General features: G+C 40.5%; 1 protein-coding gene across 3 annotated transcripts in view; it reads left to right on the top strand.

Annotated features, from left to right (window-relative positions):
- dlg2 (discs, large homolog 2 (Drosophila)) overlaps window positions 1-19,284 on the top strand; it is a 567,102-nt gene that overhangs the window by 283,007 nt on the left and 264,811 nt on the right. For all 3 annotated transcript variants that reach the window (XM_052026014.1, XM_052026016.1, XM_052026015.1), the window contains exon 14: window positions 1,219-1,393. In XM_052026014.1, the coding sequence (XP_051881974.1) occupies window positions 1,219-1,393 (175 nt within the window). The remainder of the gene's footprint in view (window positions 1-1,218; window positions 1,394-19,284) is intronic.

Here is a 19,284-nt window from a genome sequence, read left to right as displayed (position 1 = left end):
CGATCTACAGCAGGCATCTCAAAGCACTGCAATAATACCACCAATGCTGAATTTGGAGAATCGCAACCACAACATAATATTTGAGGCAAAACTTTTATTAGTCTTTGATACTTCCTGTAATCCTTTTAGGTTTTCTGATGATAGTGTGACAAGGAAATTGTAGAGGAAGCATTTGAACTCTTGTTTGATGATTGGTGAACCATAGTTCTTGTTTCTTATAGCAGGTGCATTAATGCGAATGTGATTTGCTCTCTATACTCAAGGGTCAATATTATGGAACTTTACATGGAAAACACTCTTGACGGATGCCAATGAGCAAATTGTCTGCAACCCACAATTTGAGGACTGTTAATGTGGAATGGCCAGTAATTAGATCTGCTGTTATAATCCTCTTAAAGATATTTGGAACCATTTGTTGCTCATTGACATTGCTCCTTTGTGCTGTGCCTGGGTAATTTTTTTCTACTTAAGTGGTATTCTCCAATTTCTTTACTATTGGACTAAAGCTTCCTGCCAGCAGTAAGCTGCCTGTCCTTGCTGCTGTCCAATGAGAAGATTCTGAACTTCCCTTTTCAGATTCCCTGGTGACAATTTACTCCTAATTGCTGGTGCTATCCGCAGTGGTGAAGTCCTGAGCAATGGCAGCACCATGAATGTTTAAATGCCACTGTGTGTGTATGTGTGGGTGTGGTTGGGGTGAGCATGATCCCACATGGTTGGGGTGAGTGGAGGAGGGGATTGTTTAAGGAATAGAGGACAGAGCAAACCCTGCCTATGAAACAGCTGAAGAAAACTTAAGCAGCCAGATAAGCCATGAATCTTGTCTTAGTCATCAGTTATCAAATCTATCAAAAATAAGAATGTTGGAAGGTATTAAAAGCTTTTTTTCAAAAATATAAAAATCTTGGGCGCTTTTAAAAAGTTAAAATCATTTATCCAAATTAATTAGTTAAAGAGATTGTACATTGCCTTAGTCCATTCTATCTGACAGCATTTTCTCAGTTTTCAGATAAATGGAGTTCTGTTCTAAGGCTGGTTTAACCTGATACTGGTTTTTCAGGTAGATTTCCTCAGCACTTATACTTGAGAATTCTGCACCTTGGCAAGTCTTCATTTCTAATTTCCAACAAACCACATATACCATGTTGGAAAAATATTGTATGTCCCACAGTTATGCTTCTTCAATATTTTAAAATTCTTTTAAAATGTTTTTGTCAGGTTATTCCCCTCCAGTAGAGAATCACATCTTCTCCTCATCTGTGAATAATGATCCATTGGACCACAAGACCTCACTGCCACAAATCACATCAGGAAGATATTCTCCTCTTCCAAACTATATGCTTGAAGAAGAAGAAGAAGAAGAAGAAGAAGAAGAAGAAGAAGACATCAGCAGGTAATTTCTGATTTGCCATTGATCGCTCTGCATTTTTATTTTGGATCTAATTTCTGTATATTTTATAAAAAAGTAATTCCAAGCAAATGTCAACAGTTGTGAGAGAGAGCACAAAAACTGAAATTTGCTGAAGTTGTGGTTTTACTTCCTCCAATACAATTATTTTGTTGAGAAGTTCTTAACTTAGGGTTTACTTGTTCTTGACATACTTAGCAAGAAGTCTGTGAGATGAATATTTTGGTTACCCATTCATGCTCATTTTCATGCATCTTCTATGTTTTAAGAAACATGTGTTGCTTATAGATATATAGATATATATAGATATAAAAACTGCTGTTTTTGGTGATCAACTGGAAGTAGGAGCTCTGTTTGTTTCGTGACAGGTGCTGCCTGATCTGCTGAGTACCTCCAGCATTATCTGCTTTTATTTCAGATATCCAGCATCAATAGTTTTTTGCTTATCAATTGCCATTTTTGTGAATATTACTTTGTGTTCAGTTTTTGGGTAACGTACATTGGGATTGATTTTCAATCTTGATGTGGTTAAAATCTGCATTTGAACCATCTTTTTGTAACTACAGATTCTGAATTTTGTTGTAAGAATAATATATTAGAATACTACTCTAAATAACTTGAAAGCCACAACAGTTTTATTAAAGAAAACTTAAATGCAGTTGTAATGTAGTTTTTTTTTATTCATTCAAGGGATGTGAGCTTTGTAGGCTGAGCCAGTGTTTAATTGCCCATCCCGAATTGAAAAGATAGTGGCGAGCTACCTTCTTGAACCGCTACAGTCCTTGAGGGGTGGGTGTACCCAAAATACTGTTAGAGAGGGAGTTCCAGGATTTTGACCCAGCAACAGTCAAGGATGACGATATATTTCCAAGTCAGGATGGTCTTGTGGCTTGGAGGCTAACTTCCAGGAGGTGTTCCCATGATTTTGTTGTCCTTGTCCTTCCAGCTGGTATAAGTTGTGGGCTTGGAAGGTTTTATCTAAGGATTCTTGGTCAGTGGCTGCAGTGCATCCTGTAGATGGTACAAACTGTTGTTACTGTGCTTCAGTGGTGAAGTGAATAAATGGTTGTGGGTGAGGTTCCTATCAAGCTATTCTCCTGACTTGAACCTGTGTCTTTACAGATTGTTTTTTAATGGCCTGTATAGAAGCTGGTCAAAGGAAGATAGGAAAGGAGGCAGACTGGTACTATTCAATAAGCAAAATATTATAGTACTGACGAAGGTGGGTGTCCTTGAGAGATATAGAATAGAAGCTACTTGTTTACAGTTAAGAAGATCAGTCCCAAGCTTCTGGGAATATTTTATAAACCATTAAATTTGAGAGATAAAAAAGAAAGAGAAGGAAATAACAGAGATGTATATGCAAAGTAAAATGGTAGTATTGGTGAACTCCACTTACCCCACAATTGTTTGAAATAATGTTAAAATGAAAGGACAAAGTAGGGAAGTGATTTCTGAAGGGTATTTGGGAGAACTTCCTTCACCTGTATGTCTCACCCCAACAAAGAAGGATGAATTGCTGGATTTGGTACTGAGAAAAGAGGTAGCCCAAGGACATCAAGAGTCTGTGGAAAATCATTTAAGGAATTGTGATCATTATAGCATAAGGTGTAGATCATTACTGGAGGAGGGCAAATAGCCATCTAAAATATAATTTCTTTACTGGATGAGGAAGGATTCCAGTGTAAAATAGAAGGAAAGATTGGCAGTTAAGTCTGCAAAAGGGCAGTGGAATTCAAAGAGAGGATCTGTTAGAAGCTAAGCACGTTCCACAAGACAGATGCACATAGAGCATAGAACAGTACAGCACTGGACAGGCCATTCAGTCCATGATGTTGTGCCGATCTTGATGCCAATTAATACTAAATGCCCTCTTCCTGTGTATCATCCATATCCCTCCATTCCCTTCATATTCATGTGTCTATCTAAAAGTCTCTTAATCTCCACCAAACTACCTGCTTACATACTACCCCTGATATCCCATTCCAGGCATCTACCATTCTGCATTAAAAAAAACTTGCCACTCACATCACCTTTAAACACCCCCCTCTGACCTTGAAAGCATGTCCTTTGATATTTGACATGTCTAACCTGGGGAAAAGATTCTGACTGTCTACCCTATCTATGTCTCTCACAATTTCAAAAAACACTATCAGGTCCTCCCTCAGCCTCCAGCACTCTGGGGAGAACAAACCAAGTTTGTCCAACCTTTCCTTATGCATACCCTCCAATCCAGACAACATTCTGGTGAACCTCTTCTGCACTCTTCCACAGTCTCCACATCCTTCCTTTAACAGGGTGACCAGAACTGCATACAATACTCCAAGTGTGGTCTGATTAAAGTTTATATACCTGCAGCATGAATTCCTTACTCTTATACTCAGCACCCCTACCAATGAAGGCAAGTATGCCATACGCCTTCTTTATTACCTTATCTACTTGCGTAGCCACTTTCAGTGAACTATGGACTTGGACCTCAAGATCCCTCTGTACTTCAATGCTATTAAGGGGCCTACCATTAACTGTATAATTTCTCCTTTCATTTGACATCCTAAACTTCACACTTGCTCGGATTAAACTCCATCTGCAACTTTTTTGCCCAAATCTGTAACTGGTCTATATCCCACTATATTCTTTGATAGTCCTTTATACTATCCACAACTCCACCAATCTTGGTGTCATCCCCAAACATGCTACATTTTCATCCAAATCATTGATATATATCACAAACAACAGAGGTCCTAGCACTAATCCTTGCGGAACATCACTGGTCAGGGACCTCCAACCAGAATAACAGCCTTCCATCCCTATTCTCTGTCTTCTATGGGCAAGCCAGTACAGAATCCAAACTTGCAATGCACCCTGGATCTCATGCATCTTTATCTCCTGAATTAACCTACCATGAGCAACCTTATCAAATGCATTACTAAAGTCCATGTAAGATAATATCCACTGCTTTAACCTCATCAAGCATCTTTGTTACCTCCTCAAGAAACTCAAAGTTTGTAAGGCATAACCTACCCCGCACAAAGCCATGCTGACTGTCTCTAAGAAGGCCATGCCTTTCCAAATGTGCATAAATCCGATCCCTAATTATCCTCTCCAATAGATTCTCTACCACTGACGTGAGACTCACTGGCCTATAATTACCTGGATTATCCCTATTTCCCTTCTTGAACAAAGGCACAACATTTGGTACTATCTGGGCCTCTGGGACCTAACCTGTTGCTAGTGAGAACACAAAGATCTTTGTCAAAGCCCCAGCAATCTCCTCACATTTTTTCAATATTCTGGGATATATGCCATCAGGCCCTGGGGACTTTTCCACCTTAATGCTCTTCAGAATACCCAGCACTACCTTCTCCTTAATCTCAAAATGTCCCAGCACATTAGCATGCCCCACTCTGCTTTCACTATCCTCCAAATCGTTCTCCTCAGTAAATACTGACACAAAGTACTCATTTAGTACCTCAGCAACTTGCTCTGACTCCAAGCACAAATTTCCTTCTTTATCCTTGAGTGGGTCTACCCTTATTTATCCTCGTTTCCTTTAATGTAAGTATAAATGACCTTTGGATTTCTCCTTGATCCTGCTCGCCAAGGACATCCGTGGCCCCTTTTGGCCTTCCTAATCGCCTGCTTGAGCACTTTCCTGTTACCTTTATATTCCACAAGGGCCCAGTCTGATTTTAGCTTCCAAACTTTACATATGCTTTTTTTTTTACTTCCTGACTAAATTCAGAACCTCTTGGGTCATCCAAGGTTCTCTTACCATCCTTGTCCTTACTCCTTACTGGAACATGCCGATCCTGAACTCTGATCAGCTGGTCTTTAAACAACTCCCATGCATCAGACGTGGACTTGTCCGATAGCAGCTGCTCCCAATCAACACCCCTTAGCTCCTGTCTTATCCTGATAATAATTTGCCCTCCCCCAATTTAGTATCTTCCCACAAGATCCAATTTTATCCTTACAGCCATCTTAGAACATAATGAGTTGTGGTCACTATTCCCAAAATGTTCACCCACTATCAGATCTGTCACCTGACCTGGCTCATTTCCCAAAACTAGGTCCAGTATGTTCTCTCCTCTAGTTGGACTCTCTGCATACTGTTTCAAGAACCCCTCTTGGATGCATTGAAGATATCCTGCCCCATCTAAGCTTCTTGTATTAAGGAAGTTCCAATCAATACTGGGGAAGTTTAAGTCCCCCACTATGACAACCCTGTTGTTTCTGCACCTTTCCATAATCTGTCTACATATCTGTTCCTCCACATCTCAGTGGCTATGGCGGGGGGGTGGGGGGGGGGGGGGGGGGGGAGCTGCCTATAGTATAATCCTGTCATCGTAATTGTACCTTTGTTATTTTTGAGCTCCACCCAAACTGACTCTGTGGTTGAGCCCTCCAGTATGTCCTGAGTACTGCTGTGACAGTCTTCCTGATCAGTAGTGCAATCCCTCCGCCTCTTTTACCCCCCTCTCTATCATGTCTAAAGCAATGAAACACAGGAATTTTGAGCTGTCAGTCCTGTCCCTCACGCAGCTAGGTCTCTGTAATGGCAACAGTATTGTAATTCCGTGTACTGATCCAGGCTCTAAATTCATCCTCCTCATCCATTATACTCCTATCGTTGAAATAAACACATTTCAGCCCATCAGTGCCACCGTGTTTATTAGCCTGTCTCTTGTTGTCCTTCCTTTCAGTCTTGTTTGTCACACCATCTTTCTTGCCCTCAACCCTACCACCTGTTGCCCTGTTGCTGTGGTTCCCATCCCCCTGCCCCTCTAGTTTAAACCCTCCTCAGCAGCACATATAGGAGAAGCAAAGCCCAGTGTTCCCTGGATGATATGGAGATTATAATAAAATATCAAAAAGTGGGTGTATGACATTTGTCAGGCAAATAATTCAGGTGTGAATATAAGTGAGAGGGGATGAAAATGAAAATGGGGGGGGGGAGGGTGGGAAATGTCCCTGTGATGTATCGGGCAATGTTCACTACTCTCTGCAGCTTCTTATGTTCCTACGCATTTGAATTGCCATACCAGACCATGATGCAACCAGTCAGGATACTTTCAACAGTACATCTGTAGATGTTTATTAGAGTGTTCGGTGACACACTGAACCTCCTTAACCTTCTTAGAAAGTAAAGACGCTGGTGTGCTTATGATTGCATCTACTGTATGTGCTGAGTCCGAGACAGGTCATCTGATATGTTAACGCCCAGGAATTTAAAGCTGCTGTCTTTCCACCGCCGATCCCCCAATGTAGACTGGCGCATGTTTCATCCTCTTTCCCCTTCCTGAGTCAACAATCAGCTCTTTTGCTTTGCTGACATTGAGCAAGAGGTTGTTGTGGCACCACTCAACCAGGTATCCTATCTCACTCCGGTAAACTGACTCATCGCCACTGTGATTCGTTCAACAACAGTAGAGTTATTGGTGAATTTGAAGATGGCAATGGAGGTGTGTTTAGCCACACAGTCGTGTGTATAGAGAGTAGAGCATCGGGCTAAGCACGCAGCCTTGAGATGCACCTGTGTTGATGATCAGCGAGGAGGAGATGTTGTTACCAATCCTCACTGATTGAGGTCTGCTGAGGAAGAAGTCGAGTATCCAGTTGCAGAGGGAGGTACAGAGGCCGAGGTCTTGAAGCTTGATGATGAGCTTGGAAGGGATTATTGTGTTGAACCCCAGGCTGTAGTCAGTGAACAGCAGCCTGATGTATGAGTTCCTATAGGCAAGATGGCCCAGAGCAGAGTGAAGAGCCAGAGAAGTTGCATCTGCTGCTGACCTGTTGTGGCGATAGGCAGATTGGAGTGGATGCAGGTCATCTCTGAGGAAGGAATTGATTCGCGCCATAACCAACCTCCTGAAACACTTCATTACGGTAAATGTAAGTGCTACCATATGGTAATCATTGAGGCAGGTCACCATGCTCTTCTTGGGCACTGATACGATAGATGCCTTCTTGAAGCAGGTGGGAGCCTCAGACCCCAGAAGCAAGAGGTTGAATATGTTCATAAATACTCCAGCCAGTTTCTCCACACAGATCTTTAGTACTTGGCCAGATATGCCATCTGGACCGGACACCTTTTGTGGATTCACCCTCTTGAAGGATGCCTGGATATCAGCCTCAGAGACTAAAATTACAGGGTCATGCGGGGATGTGGAGGCTCATGTGGGTGTGTCATAGTTCTCCCTATCAAAGGCATTGAGCTCATCCAGGAGTAGTGGGTTGTTGCCACTTATGCTACCCGATCTTACCTTGTAGGAAGTTATATTGTGCAAGCCCAGCCACAGCTGTCAAGTGTCCATCTGTGATTCCAGTTTAGTCCGAAATTGCCTCTTTGCATTCTCAATGGCCTTCAGGAGGTTGTACCTGGACTTCTTATATGACTCTGGGTCACCAGCTCCAAACACCACAGGTCTAGCCTACAGCAGATTATGAATCTCCTGGTTCATCCAGGGCTTCTGATTGGGGAAGACTCATCCAGACATGTCCTTATGAAGTCGGTGACAACTGTGGCATATTCATTTAGGTCCGCTGACGAATCCTTGAACGTGGTCCAGTCCACCGACTCAAAGCAATCCCAAATTCACTCCTCCACCTTTGCCGTCTAGTCCTTCATTGTCCTCCTCACTGGTGCTGCATTCTAGTGTCTCTAGTGTTGCAGGTGATATGTTGATAGTAGATAGGCAGAAACTTCTTCAAGCTAGCGTGATTAAAGTCTCCTACCACAATGTGATAGGTTGGGCTATGCTGCTTCATTCTTATTGATTACAGCAATTAATTCCTCAAGTGCTAGCTTGATATCTGCCTGAGGTGAAATGTAGACTGCAGTCAGGATGACGGTGGGGAGCTCCTGCAGAAGGTAGAATGGTCGGCACTTCACTGCCAGGTTTTCCAGTCGGGGGAGCAGGGATAGGACAAGATTGCCACGTCCGTGACCATGACGTGTTTATCATAAAGCGGACGCTGCCACCTTTTCCCTTATCCGACATTGACGTTTGTTCCATGCGGTGGATCGAAAATCCCTCAGGCTGGAGTGCTGTGTCAGGAGAGTTGGGGGTGAGCGATGTCTCTGTGAAACAGAATACACACCAGTCCCTCATGTCCCTCTGATAAAGCAATCTTGCTCTGAGGTCCTCAATCTTGTTTTCTAATGACTGCACATTAGCCAGGAGGATGCGAGGGAGGGGAGGTCTTGGGATCTTGTGTTCAGTCTTACCTGAACCCCTGCCCTGCATCCACATTTTCTGAGACAATGGAAGCATCCCTGGTGTTTCCAGCAGCTGTGTTTACCTTCTAGGTGGTCTGTTCCAAGTCTGCCAGTTCTGTCTAGTGTTCATAGTATTGCTAATTCTGGATTGCTAGATACAGGAGATGAGAATAAAAAAAAAATGGGATTAATTAGAATTAGTGTAAATGGGTGGTTGACTGTTGGTATGGACTCAGTAGGCTGAAGGGCCTGATTCTGTGCTGTATAACAATGACGTTGTTATGGTTTGCAAGGTAAAATTTCAAAATTTTCAGATGATGTCAATAATAAACATTCAGGAGGGCTGTAAGTACACTGTAAGGGCTAACAAGATGCAGAAACAAGAGGCCAATTAAATTTAATGCAGTAAAGTTTTTGCAGAAAGAACAAAGTGAGACAATATAAACCAAACTGAAAAGTTCTGAAGGGTCTGTAGGAACAGAAGAAGCTGCATGCATTTGACAAAAACCATTGAAAATGACAGGCATGTAGAGAGCATGGTTACTGAGGCATATTGGAACTGGGCTTCATAAGTAGTGGCTTAGGGTGTGAAAGAATGAAGATTATGTTGATTCTGTTTTTATTACTGATCAGGCCACAGGTGGAGTATTGCATACAATTTTGGTCACCATATGATAGGAAGGATGTGCAGGTCCTAGAGAAGGTGCAGAAAAAATTAACTGGAATAGTTTCAGGAAAGAGTGTTTCAACAATATGATTAGACTTCAGAAATTGGGGTTATTCTTCATGGAGCAAAGAGGATTGTGAGGAGACACAAGAGACTGCAGATGCTGGAATCTGGAGCAACAAACAATCTGCAGGAAGAACTCAGCGGGTTGAACAGATCCTGATTCAGGGTCTCGATCTGAAACGTTGACAATTCCTTTCCTTCCACAGATGCTGCTGGACCTGCCGAGTTCTTCCAACAAATTATTTGTTGCTCCAGAATTTTGAGGAGGTTTGATAGAGGTCTGTGAAATCATGATGGTTTAGAAAGGGACATGGAATAGCGAGAAAATTTTAGAACTATGGGTAAAAGATACAGGGGACATGAAGAAACAAAATACTATGCACAGAGTAATTATGATCTGGAACTCGCTGCCTGTAAGGATGATGGAAACACAGGCAACCAAGGACTTCAAATGGGCATTGGGCAGGAACTTAAGAGAAAATAATTTGCTGGCTGTGAGGAAAGAGTTTTGAGAGGACCTGACTGGATTGTTATTCAGGGACCTGGCATAGGCACAATAGGCTGACTGGCCTCCTATGTCATAATGATGTAATAAATCATTTGATTTTAAATGTATTAGGCAAATTATAATTTGTGATGTAATTTAAGAGATGACATAACTATGATTGTGCTACTGGCTGGGTGCATAATAGATCAGAATTTACAATAAAAATAACAGCAAAGCTACCAGTACACCATAGTATTTGTCTGAAAATCAGGGAGGAGATCAAAACAAAAATACAGAAATCACAGTTTGAAATGCTCCCCAACTCTGAATTGCACAAAAAATCTCATCGTCTAGCTCCCCATTCAATTCTATTGAACAATGTGTTCATGATAGATACAGACTGATCTTTGCAGCATTAGAGATTGTCAATTATTAGCCAAAATACCTGTTCTATCAGTGTGATAAGCCTTAATTATTGCTAACTAAACCTCTGTTATTGAAAATTAATTTTTATTAGTGTAAGGTGTCAATCCTTCAGATTTGAATTAGTGTGGGAGATTTAAAGAGAGTTTTCATTAAAAGTACATACTTTTTCTGTCTCTTATTCCTCTCATCATTCATTTATTCTTTTCTCTTTAGTTGAGTTACTATACTTGATTTGAAGGATGCTAAATTCCTCATTTTTATGTATGCTTCCTGATTCAGACTCTGGGCAAGTCATTAAAAAAAACATTAATCTCATTGGTTAAGAAGATACATCCCATTATATGCATTGCATTGTCTTTGTCTTTTTTCAGCACTACATGTTTCACACAGTGGAACAATTATAGTAATTTCTGGATTGAACTGCTTCATTTGACTGGGCATTTCTGGTTATGAGTTACGCTTGCACAGATCAGGTGTTTTCTTCATCAGGCAAATACATGATGACATCATTTTCTATGCAAGCTCCTTTCGAGCATTGCTGGGAAAAAGTAGGTCATGCTGCGCCAAAGCATGTCTGTTGTTGACACTCTGTTGCAGGACATGCTGAAGAGGGAGGGTGAACAGCCATTACTAAAGGTTCATGTTGGTACCAAGGACATAGACAGGAGAAAGGATGAGGTCCTGCAGTATGAGTTTACAGAGCTAGGAACCATTCAAAGAGCAAGATTTCAAAGATTGCAATCTCTGGACTGCTTCTGGAGCTACAAACTACTGAGTAAACGAATGGAAGGATAGGTCAGATGAATACATAGCTGAAGGGATGGTGTAAGAGGATGGGATTTAGGTTCCTGGATTATTGAGACCATTTCTGTGGAAGGTAGGACGTGTACAAGTGGATGGGTTGCATCTAAACTGGAACAGGACCAATATCCTTGCAGGGTGATGTGTTAGTACTGTTAAGGAAGGTTTAAACTGAGTTGGCAGGGTAATAGGGCTCAGAGTAGATATTCAGATGGGGAGGTGCAATCATCTAGAGGAGAAAAAGTTGGTAAATCCAGTAGGCAGAGCAAATGGGTGAAAACACATCAAGGGAAAACAAGGCTAAATTGCATCTATTTTAGTGCAAGGAGTCTGATTAGATTCTGATGTTGGATGCTATGGATGCTAATTTGCAGTAAATTTGATAGGTCCTGCACATCATTAACTGACTGTGACATTAATAAATGCAAGAACAGGTGCTGCAATTTCAAACACTGGAATTATGTCATGTAGGCAGTGTGGCCTCAATCAATGTACAGTGTTGTTTTGGGTTTCAACAATGCAACCAACATTATGTGTTCAATTCATGGAGCAAGTCCAGCATTTAGCAACACGAATGTCCTTCCCATCTGCATTACTTAAATTATTGTCAATCAGTTGTTGATTTGTCTATGATTGATTTGTAGGAGTGTTGAATATTGAGAAATGTTGTTTGATTACAATTTTTGAATTCTATAGGAAGCTATTTCAGAAGCTGGGATGGTATCCTAATATCTAAACTTAAGTCAAATCATGTTACTCCCAGAAATAGGAGCTTTGCTGGCTGTTCATCTGGGTCATCAGCATAATAGTGTGAATGAGGGGAAGACATTTAGTACAGGATTATCTGTTGGAAGAGGAAAGAGGAGGTCTAGAAAAAGTGCCTGCAGCCAGGGGCTCTATCTACTATCCATTGTCTGGGAGTAGTTCTCCTCTGTGCCTCAGTGAGAACCAATGAGTCTTTGCTTCTGTGAGTAGGATTTGACAAAAAAAATGCTGTGACCTTTGATTGACAAACTGCCCATACCAGTGGAATCACAAAATTGGGCCCTATGGATATTGACTTGGCCCAGCAGTAGGCTATATCCACTTGGTTAACAAGTACGGGTTAATTACCCAGTACAATCCCCACCCTATATTCTAGTGTTGACTAATTTAGTCCCCTCGTGTTTAGTAATAGATTATGATTTTTAAATCTGTTATCATATTTAGTTCCAGTGGTTTGCAATATATATTCTGTCATGGTACAAAAGAGCTGAAGCCATTTTGAAGGTATGCTGTTTCTGACATTAGCTTATTTGTTTTATTTCATTGCTAGACATTTTGAACCTATTTACAGCACTGTGGAAAAAATCTGTGGCAATTCTCTCTCGGCCAGACATTTTTTTCTTGAGGATAGTAAAATTCAGCACCATTCAGCTATTTATCCCCGCAGTTTTATAGGTCCGTTTCTTTATGATGAACATGTTGGGCTCTTGATATGTGTGATCCACTCCTTTTTGTTATGTATGTATATTAGACCCATGAAATATGATCATTTAAACCTAAATGATTTAATCATCGACAGTATGTCAGACATATTTTATTGTTCCAAGTAATTAACAACTGTTGTTACCTGAAATTGGGCTTTAGTGTCTGTTGCGGCAATGGGACAACAGCATTTGAGACAGAAGCAACTCAATCTACCTCTTACTGCTATGTTATTGCAGGCAGTTTCTGGTGTCTACATATATAGTTAAATGCACAAATGCTTAAATTACTGTCAGAAGTACCACACTCCTCCACAGGATGTGCTTTTGTAATTTTCACTGATAGACATAGCATTGAAATAACTTGGAATAACATTAATTCCACACCAAAAAATGGCAGCAACATTTAGAAATGATGATTTTACGAGTAAGTGAGTTTTCTGAGGGTTTAAAATACTTTTTACAAATATGCAATTCAATTCTTATGGAAGAAAATTAGTGTTTAATTAACATTTTTGATTCCTTTTTCAGTCTATCACTTTTATCTCTTTCTCTAATTCCGGTCTGCATTTCTCAATCTTCATTTTGGTTTCTGCATATTATTTAAATTGCATTTGGTTTAGTTTATTGTTTGGACCCATTTGCTAAATTAAATAAACACAAAGATGGCTATTTGTGATTAATTTCATTATAGTGGCACAGCAATATATGCACATAGTCAATAGACTAGAATGTGGTTGACTAGTGAATTTAACAGTTAAATGAAAATCAAAAAACTGCAGATGCTCGAAATCTGAAACAAAAACAGAATATGCTAGTAACAGTCAGCAGGTCATACAGCATCTGTGCCCTAAAATGTTAAATTATCTTCTTTTCCACAGAGCTGCCTGACCTGCTGAGTGTTTACAGTATTTCCGTTTATATTTTGGACTTCAAGTGACTTTTATGCAAAATGTTGTTCATATTTTTGACGGTATTCTGGAAGCCCATTGATGCCAATTGATGTACTCACCTTGAGAGCTACTGGCAAAATATTCCATAGTTTGCTCTGATTTCTTTCCCAGCTGTCACAGATGCCTTTTTCTGTATATTTGATATTTCAGGAAGTTCTCATTAATGCTCACACACTGTTTATTCCTCTTTGATAATTGCTTCCTGAGTATATCCTATGGATATGGCCTTTTGCTAAGAACCCTTTCCTCCCTCCACTTTCTCTCTCAGCTCCCATACATACCATATTCCAAGGCAAATGCCTACCAATGTATTGGATTGTACAGTATTAAAATCAGGAGAAGCACCATTAATCCCAATGCAAAATACTGCAGGTGCTAGAAATCTGAAATAAAAACAGAAAATAATAGACATGTTCATCATCTGTGGAGAGCAGTCAATGACTTTTCATCAAATCAAGAAAAGTTAGAGATAAAAAATGTTTTAAGTTGCAGAGGAAGATGGGAGGTTAGAGAGAAGAAAAGAGAAGAACTGTGAGATTGAATGACACAAGTAATAGTGCCAATTGAAAGAAGATGGTGAATGCATATGAGTAGAAAAAAAATATATCTTGGGTAGATATAAATAGGAAGAGGTGAATAAGATTGGAAAGAGAGAGAAAAATGACAATGGGGTCAATTTCTGGAACAGTTTTTCTAGCACTAACAAAACTCCTGAGGGAAAGTGAAAGAATATCAAACCTTCTGTGTGGCTCTAAGAGAACCAGAACTTGTTGCAGTTTTGCTCTACTTCAAGTTAAATCTATTTCTCTAGCCTATACACAAAGTTGATTGTTGAGTGAGATATCAGTGAGTGGGCTACAAACCGTCGTGCTTTTGGCAACATTTTGGAGTAAGCAGCAGGCATCTACAAAGTAGGAGACCCTGACTAGTGAGAACCCGAGGGTGCCCCAAATTGATGTATTCAGCAAGGTCTCATTTTGAGTTGGTCTGTAGTGATGGGCACCAAGCTTCTTGTGCTGCCATGACTTTTATTGTAGTTCAGCTGCAATGTGTGATGATCACACAGCAGTTACTTAAGGAGAAGCTACCTCTTATCCCTCTATATTTATGCACTGGAGCAGTTTTTTTTATTTATTCATGGAATAAAACACCACGGACATTTATTGTTCACCCCTGATCTGTTTGGGCACTTAAGAATCAACTACATTGGTGTGTATGAAATCACATAAAGGCCAAATAAGGTAAAGATGTTGGATTTTCTTCCCTGAAGAATATTGGTGAACCAGATGGGTTTACACTGGCACCATGCTTAGCACTGGCCCAAGAACACTGATTTGTTATGGGGTCTGATAACTCACAGGTGTGTAACCTCCCTCTTCTTTTAAGGTTGTGTGCTGCTGTGCCAGAAATGGAGTGAACCCCTGCCCCTCACTAGTGCTCCACTAGCAATGAAACAATGATCTCATTGCCACATGACTTGGTGCGGAGTTACCTATGAGGATTGATGTTGGACAGGCCAGGGCAAGTGCTGCAGAAGTTCAGCATTAAGATACAGGGCACAGGTATGCGCCAACTTAACTGTGGTAAATGACTGTTACCATAGAGAAATCTCCAGGCTGAGAATAGTTGCATCACCAAAAGAAGAGAGCGGAAGATAACAGCTTCCATTACTTCCAACATGAGGTAATGAGAGAGACTGTAGGATCCAGGGGATGGAGCAGCAATTGCAATCCCAACAGTGGGCACCACTCACTGTGCTGGCCAGGATGCAACATGAGTCCAAATCTTAGCTCTGAGCAGTTGCATTACTGGCCTCAGGCTACCCAAACCTCGCACTCACAAGCGGCCATTGCACGTTGCCTTCATCACACTGTGATCATTTTAACTGTTTCATTGCTGCAGGAGCTCTAGCAGAATTCTGAGCGCCCAACCAGGTTCCAAGAACACATCTTTCTCTGTATAATGCTATAAAGGCCCCTTTCAGTTCTGATTCCACAAGCAGTCCTGTTCCTGAGAATCCATCCCAAACTGCTCTGATGGGATTTGAACTTGTTTTCAGATCAGTTGTCCAAATCTCTGGATGTTAGTGTTATTCTGTCTTTTAGTGTAGCCCTGAAAAAAAATTATTCATACTGTAACTGTGACTGCCTTGGAATGAAAGAATCCTGTGAGCTCCCAAGAGACCTAGCATGATCATATGGAATTTCCTCTGATGGTGACGACAGCATGAATGTTGACTGGAATCTCTTGAGATTCACAAAGAGCTCTGGGTTTTAGCCTAACTTGAATTGGAGAACACGAGGAGCTGAACTTTGGGAAAGCCTATTCTACTTGAAGATCACTGTGACTGGTCTGCCTTGTCCTCTGGGCTGAAGGAGAAATAGAGAAACAGTTACTTCTGGAGTATAAAACAGTAGTGACATCCCTCATCCTGCAGTAGGCAGCAGAGTGTGAGATATTGCAGATGGTTCAGAAGTTGAATGCGATAGTAACCTTGACTTCAACTGTAAGGACAGTCCATGGAGGTGTGAGACCCTGTAGTTAAGGGCACAAAAGGTCATAGTGATGGTTTATTGGGGAACCATAGGCTCATGAACATTGCTCTTTGGAGAAGTTTAGATAGAAATGTGGGTTTCTGTAAATCCTGTAATAGGTCTTTGTGGTGAGCCTTATGATGTCTCCTCCTCCATGGTCTCCAAACATGCCTTTTGCCCTGGTCCAAGTCATCTAGTAACTGCAGTGGTAGCTCTAGACAAAGACCGATTGCAAGTATTTTACAAATATAAAAATGGCAGTTGATATTTGAATATATTCAGGTTTTAAAATGATGAGTGCTTTGGAACAGACTGCCACAGAACAGATTAAGTTTACTGTGAATAATTATTTAAATCCTGGAACCCCAAAGTAAACAATGTTATTGGAAGCTGGTTGGTCTGTGAGTGATCAAAAACAAATGTTATTTAGATTAATATAACATAATTCCACATGGCAATGCGAGGAAATGGCATGGCACTATTAATTGCATTATTCGGTATGTGTTTCATGGTGGAAATGCATCGTCCACACAAGAAAAATTGCTTCCAGAGTGGCACAATGTGATCCAGAAATGTCTGTGGTTGCATTTCACCCTGAGTGAAAGTCATTTTCAAATGCATACTGTTAAAAATATAGAAAAACGTGAACCAATGTCTGGGCCACGATAGGGGCTAAATAGATGTACATTCTTTGAAATAACTTGTGATACATTTGATATAGATTATAGCACTTTTTGACTATCCTATCTATTATGAATAGTTTTAGCTTAAACCTTAATTACCTTAACAATTAGCAAATCTATGTTATTTGTGTTTCGTAATCCAATTTGAACACCCAAGGGCAGTGAAGTCCTCGGAAATGTATATGAATTGTCAATGCTCTTGTTACATCACTAACTATAATTTATTTATTTGCAATTTTTTGTGCTTGTTTAATCTAATAATTGAGCAAATAATACTGTTTTACTATTTTGTGCTAAGTTATATGCTCACGGGTATTTTCTAGCAAGTGTGGTAATGTAGTGGTTATGGATTAATGAATGTTAATATTTTGTCCAGCTATGGCCGGACTAAGAAAAAAATATGACCATGATTGTCTTAGAAGTGAAACTGGACAAAAATATTTCTCCTTCAAGGAAGGAAATCAGTCACCCTTGCTTGGCCTGACCTATATGTGATTGGTTCATCTCTGTGGGTGACTGGTCTTCTTAGACAGTCCATCCAGATCAAGGATGATTTTCTTTCACTCCAGTTCTGAGGTATGGAAGATGCGTGTGCATGTATTCTTTTAACATGCGGATGGCATTAGCAAGTTCTGTAAGTAATTGGTAGAAGGCAGAACAGTATTCCAGGATGGTAAAGAGTAAAGAATATATGTAAAACAGTCTGCTCATTACATTTTCTAATATCACATTATTTGAAGAGGCTAAATCACTGACTTTTTTAGATTATTGTGCTCATGTTAATTGATTAACTGTTGAGTGCCCCCCTTCTGCTTGCTTCCATCTATGGGGACCAATTCTGTTCTGAAAAATAAAGGATTTAAATTGGTAAATTGGTTTATTAGTTTATTATTGTCACATGCACCGAGGTACAGTGAAAAACTTGTCTTGCACACTGTTCATACAGATCAATTCATTACACAGTACATTGAAATAGTACAAGGTAAAACAATAACTGAACGCAGAATAAAGTGTTACAGTTACAGAGAAGGTGTAGTGCAGGTAGACGGTAAGGTGCAAGGTCATAACGAGGTAAATTGTGAGGTCAAGATTCCATCTTATCATACTAGGAAACCATTCAATAGTCTTAAAGCAGCAGGATAGAAGCTGTCCTTGAGCCTGGTGGTACATGCATTCAGGCTTTTGTATCTTCTGCCTGGTGGGAGAGGAGAGAAGAGAGAATGTCTGGGGTGGGCAAAGTCTTTGATTATGCTGGCTGCTTTACCGAGGCAGCGAGAAGTCTAGACAGCGTCCAGGGAGGGGAGGCTGGCTTCTGTGATGTGCTGATCTGTGTCTGCAACTCTGTGGTTTCTTGTGGTCCAGGGCAGAGCAGTTGCCATACCAAGCTGTGATACATCCGGATGGCATGCTTTCCATGGTGCGTTGATAAAAATTGTTGAGAGTCAAAGGGAATATGCCTGTTCAAACATTTTTCTATTGATAGCTCTTGGCCTGTCAAATATTTCCTTAAGAAGAAAGTCAACAGAGATTTTCAAAACATATATGTCATTTTTGAAGTTCATTCTGCTTTGATTAAAGGTCACATTTGTTGACATGTGATTCTCTGCATAAAATATTTGGCCTTTTGGAACTCCTGAGATGTAAGAGCTGAAATCTGGTAAGTGCTTATCAGAAGTTTTTAAAATGCTGTAACTATTTGCTGCTGGCAGTTAGGAGTAAGTTTAAAGACAAATGATATAACAGGATCAACACACAAAGGAGCTAGAGGAACTCAGTGGATTAGGCAGCATCTATGGAGGGAAATGGGCAGTTGACGTATTGGGTTGAGACCCTTCATCGGGACTCAATATAACAGGATGATGTAATTGCTGTGTGCATAGTCATGCTCCTGGTTACTCCAGTGAATCCTTGATTACCCAGATTTGGCACTGAACCATGAAATTCCAGTGAATGCTGAAACTTGACTCTGGAAAATTAGCAGGCCTTTGTGACTATTTGGTGCTGCTGGACTAAGGAGTCAAAGAGTCATTCACTGATCTACCCCTATCATTCCCTACAAAACTGGTGTTGGAAACACATTTTGTAAGTCTACACTCACTTGATTGAATTAAGCTCCATTGTTATTGCTGATCAAACATCCAGAATTTGTTTCCTAGAGTCCTATGTGAACAAATGATAAGGCAATGATTTGAAGAGCTGTTCAACCATTCAAGTAAGTTTTTCATTGCACTTGTGCATACATGCACTTGTGCATATGACAATAAACTCGACTTGACTTGACTAACTCTTGACTAACAAAAAAGTCAAATAGAGGAACAGTACAATATAGTGGTGTGGGGGCAAAGCCTGATGTGGAAATGGGAAACCTTCTCACAGTGGTTAAAGATAGAGTTGCCAGATAAATATTGGACCAGACCCTATTTCCCATCTCATCTGTGGGCCTCAGCCAATGCTACCTGGTAGCTCTCTTCATTGTCTGTTGCCATCTGCATATAGCAACTCTAAGTGGTCATGGGCAAGTCTCTCTCAGATGTGAGTAGGAATGCAGAATTTCTTAACACCTCATTTGGTCTTGAT

This window comes from Pristis pectinata, chromosome 11, assembly GCF_009764475.1.
Source record: "Pristis pectinata isolate sPriPec2 chromosome 11, sPriPec2.1.pri, whole genome shotgun sequence".
Classification (NCBI taxonomy): Eukaryota; Metazoa; Chordata; class Chondrichthyes; order Rhinopristiformes; family Pristidae; genus Pristis; species Pristis pectinata.
Note: the sequence above shows the minus strand (reverse complement) of the source record. Positions and strands in the feature narration are given on the sequence as shown.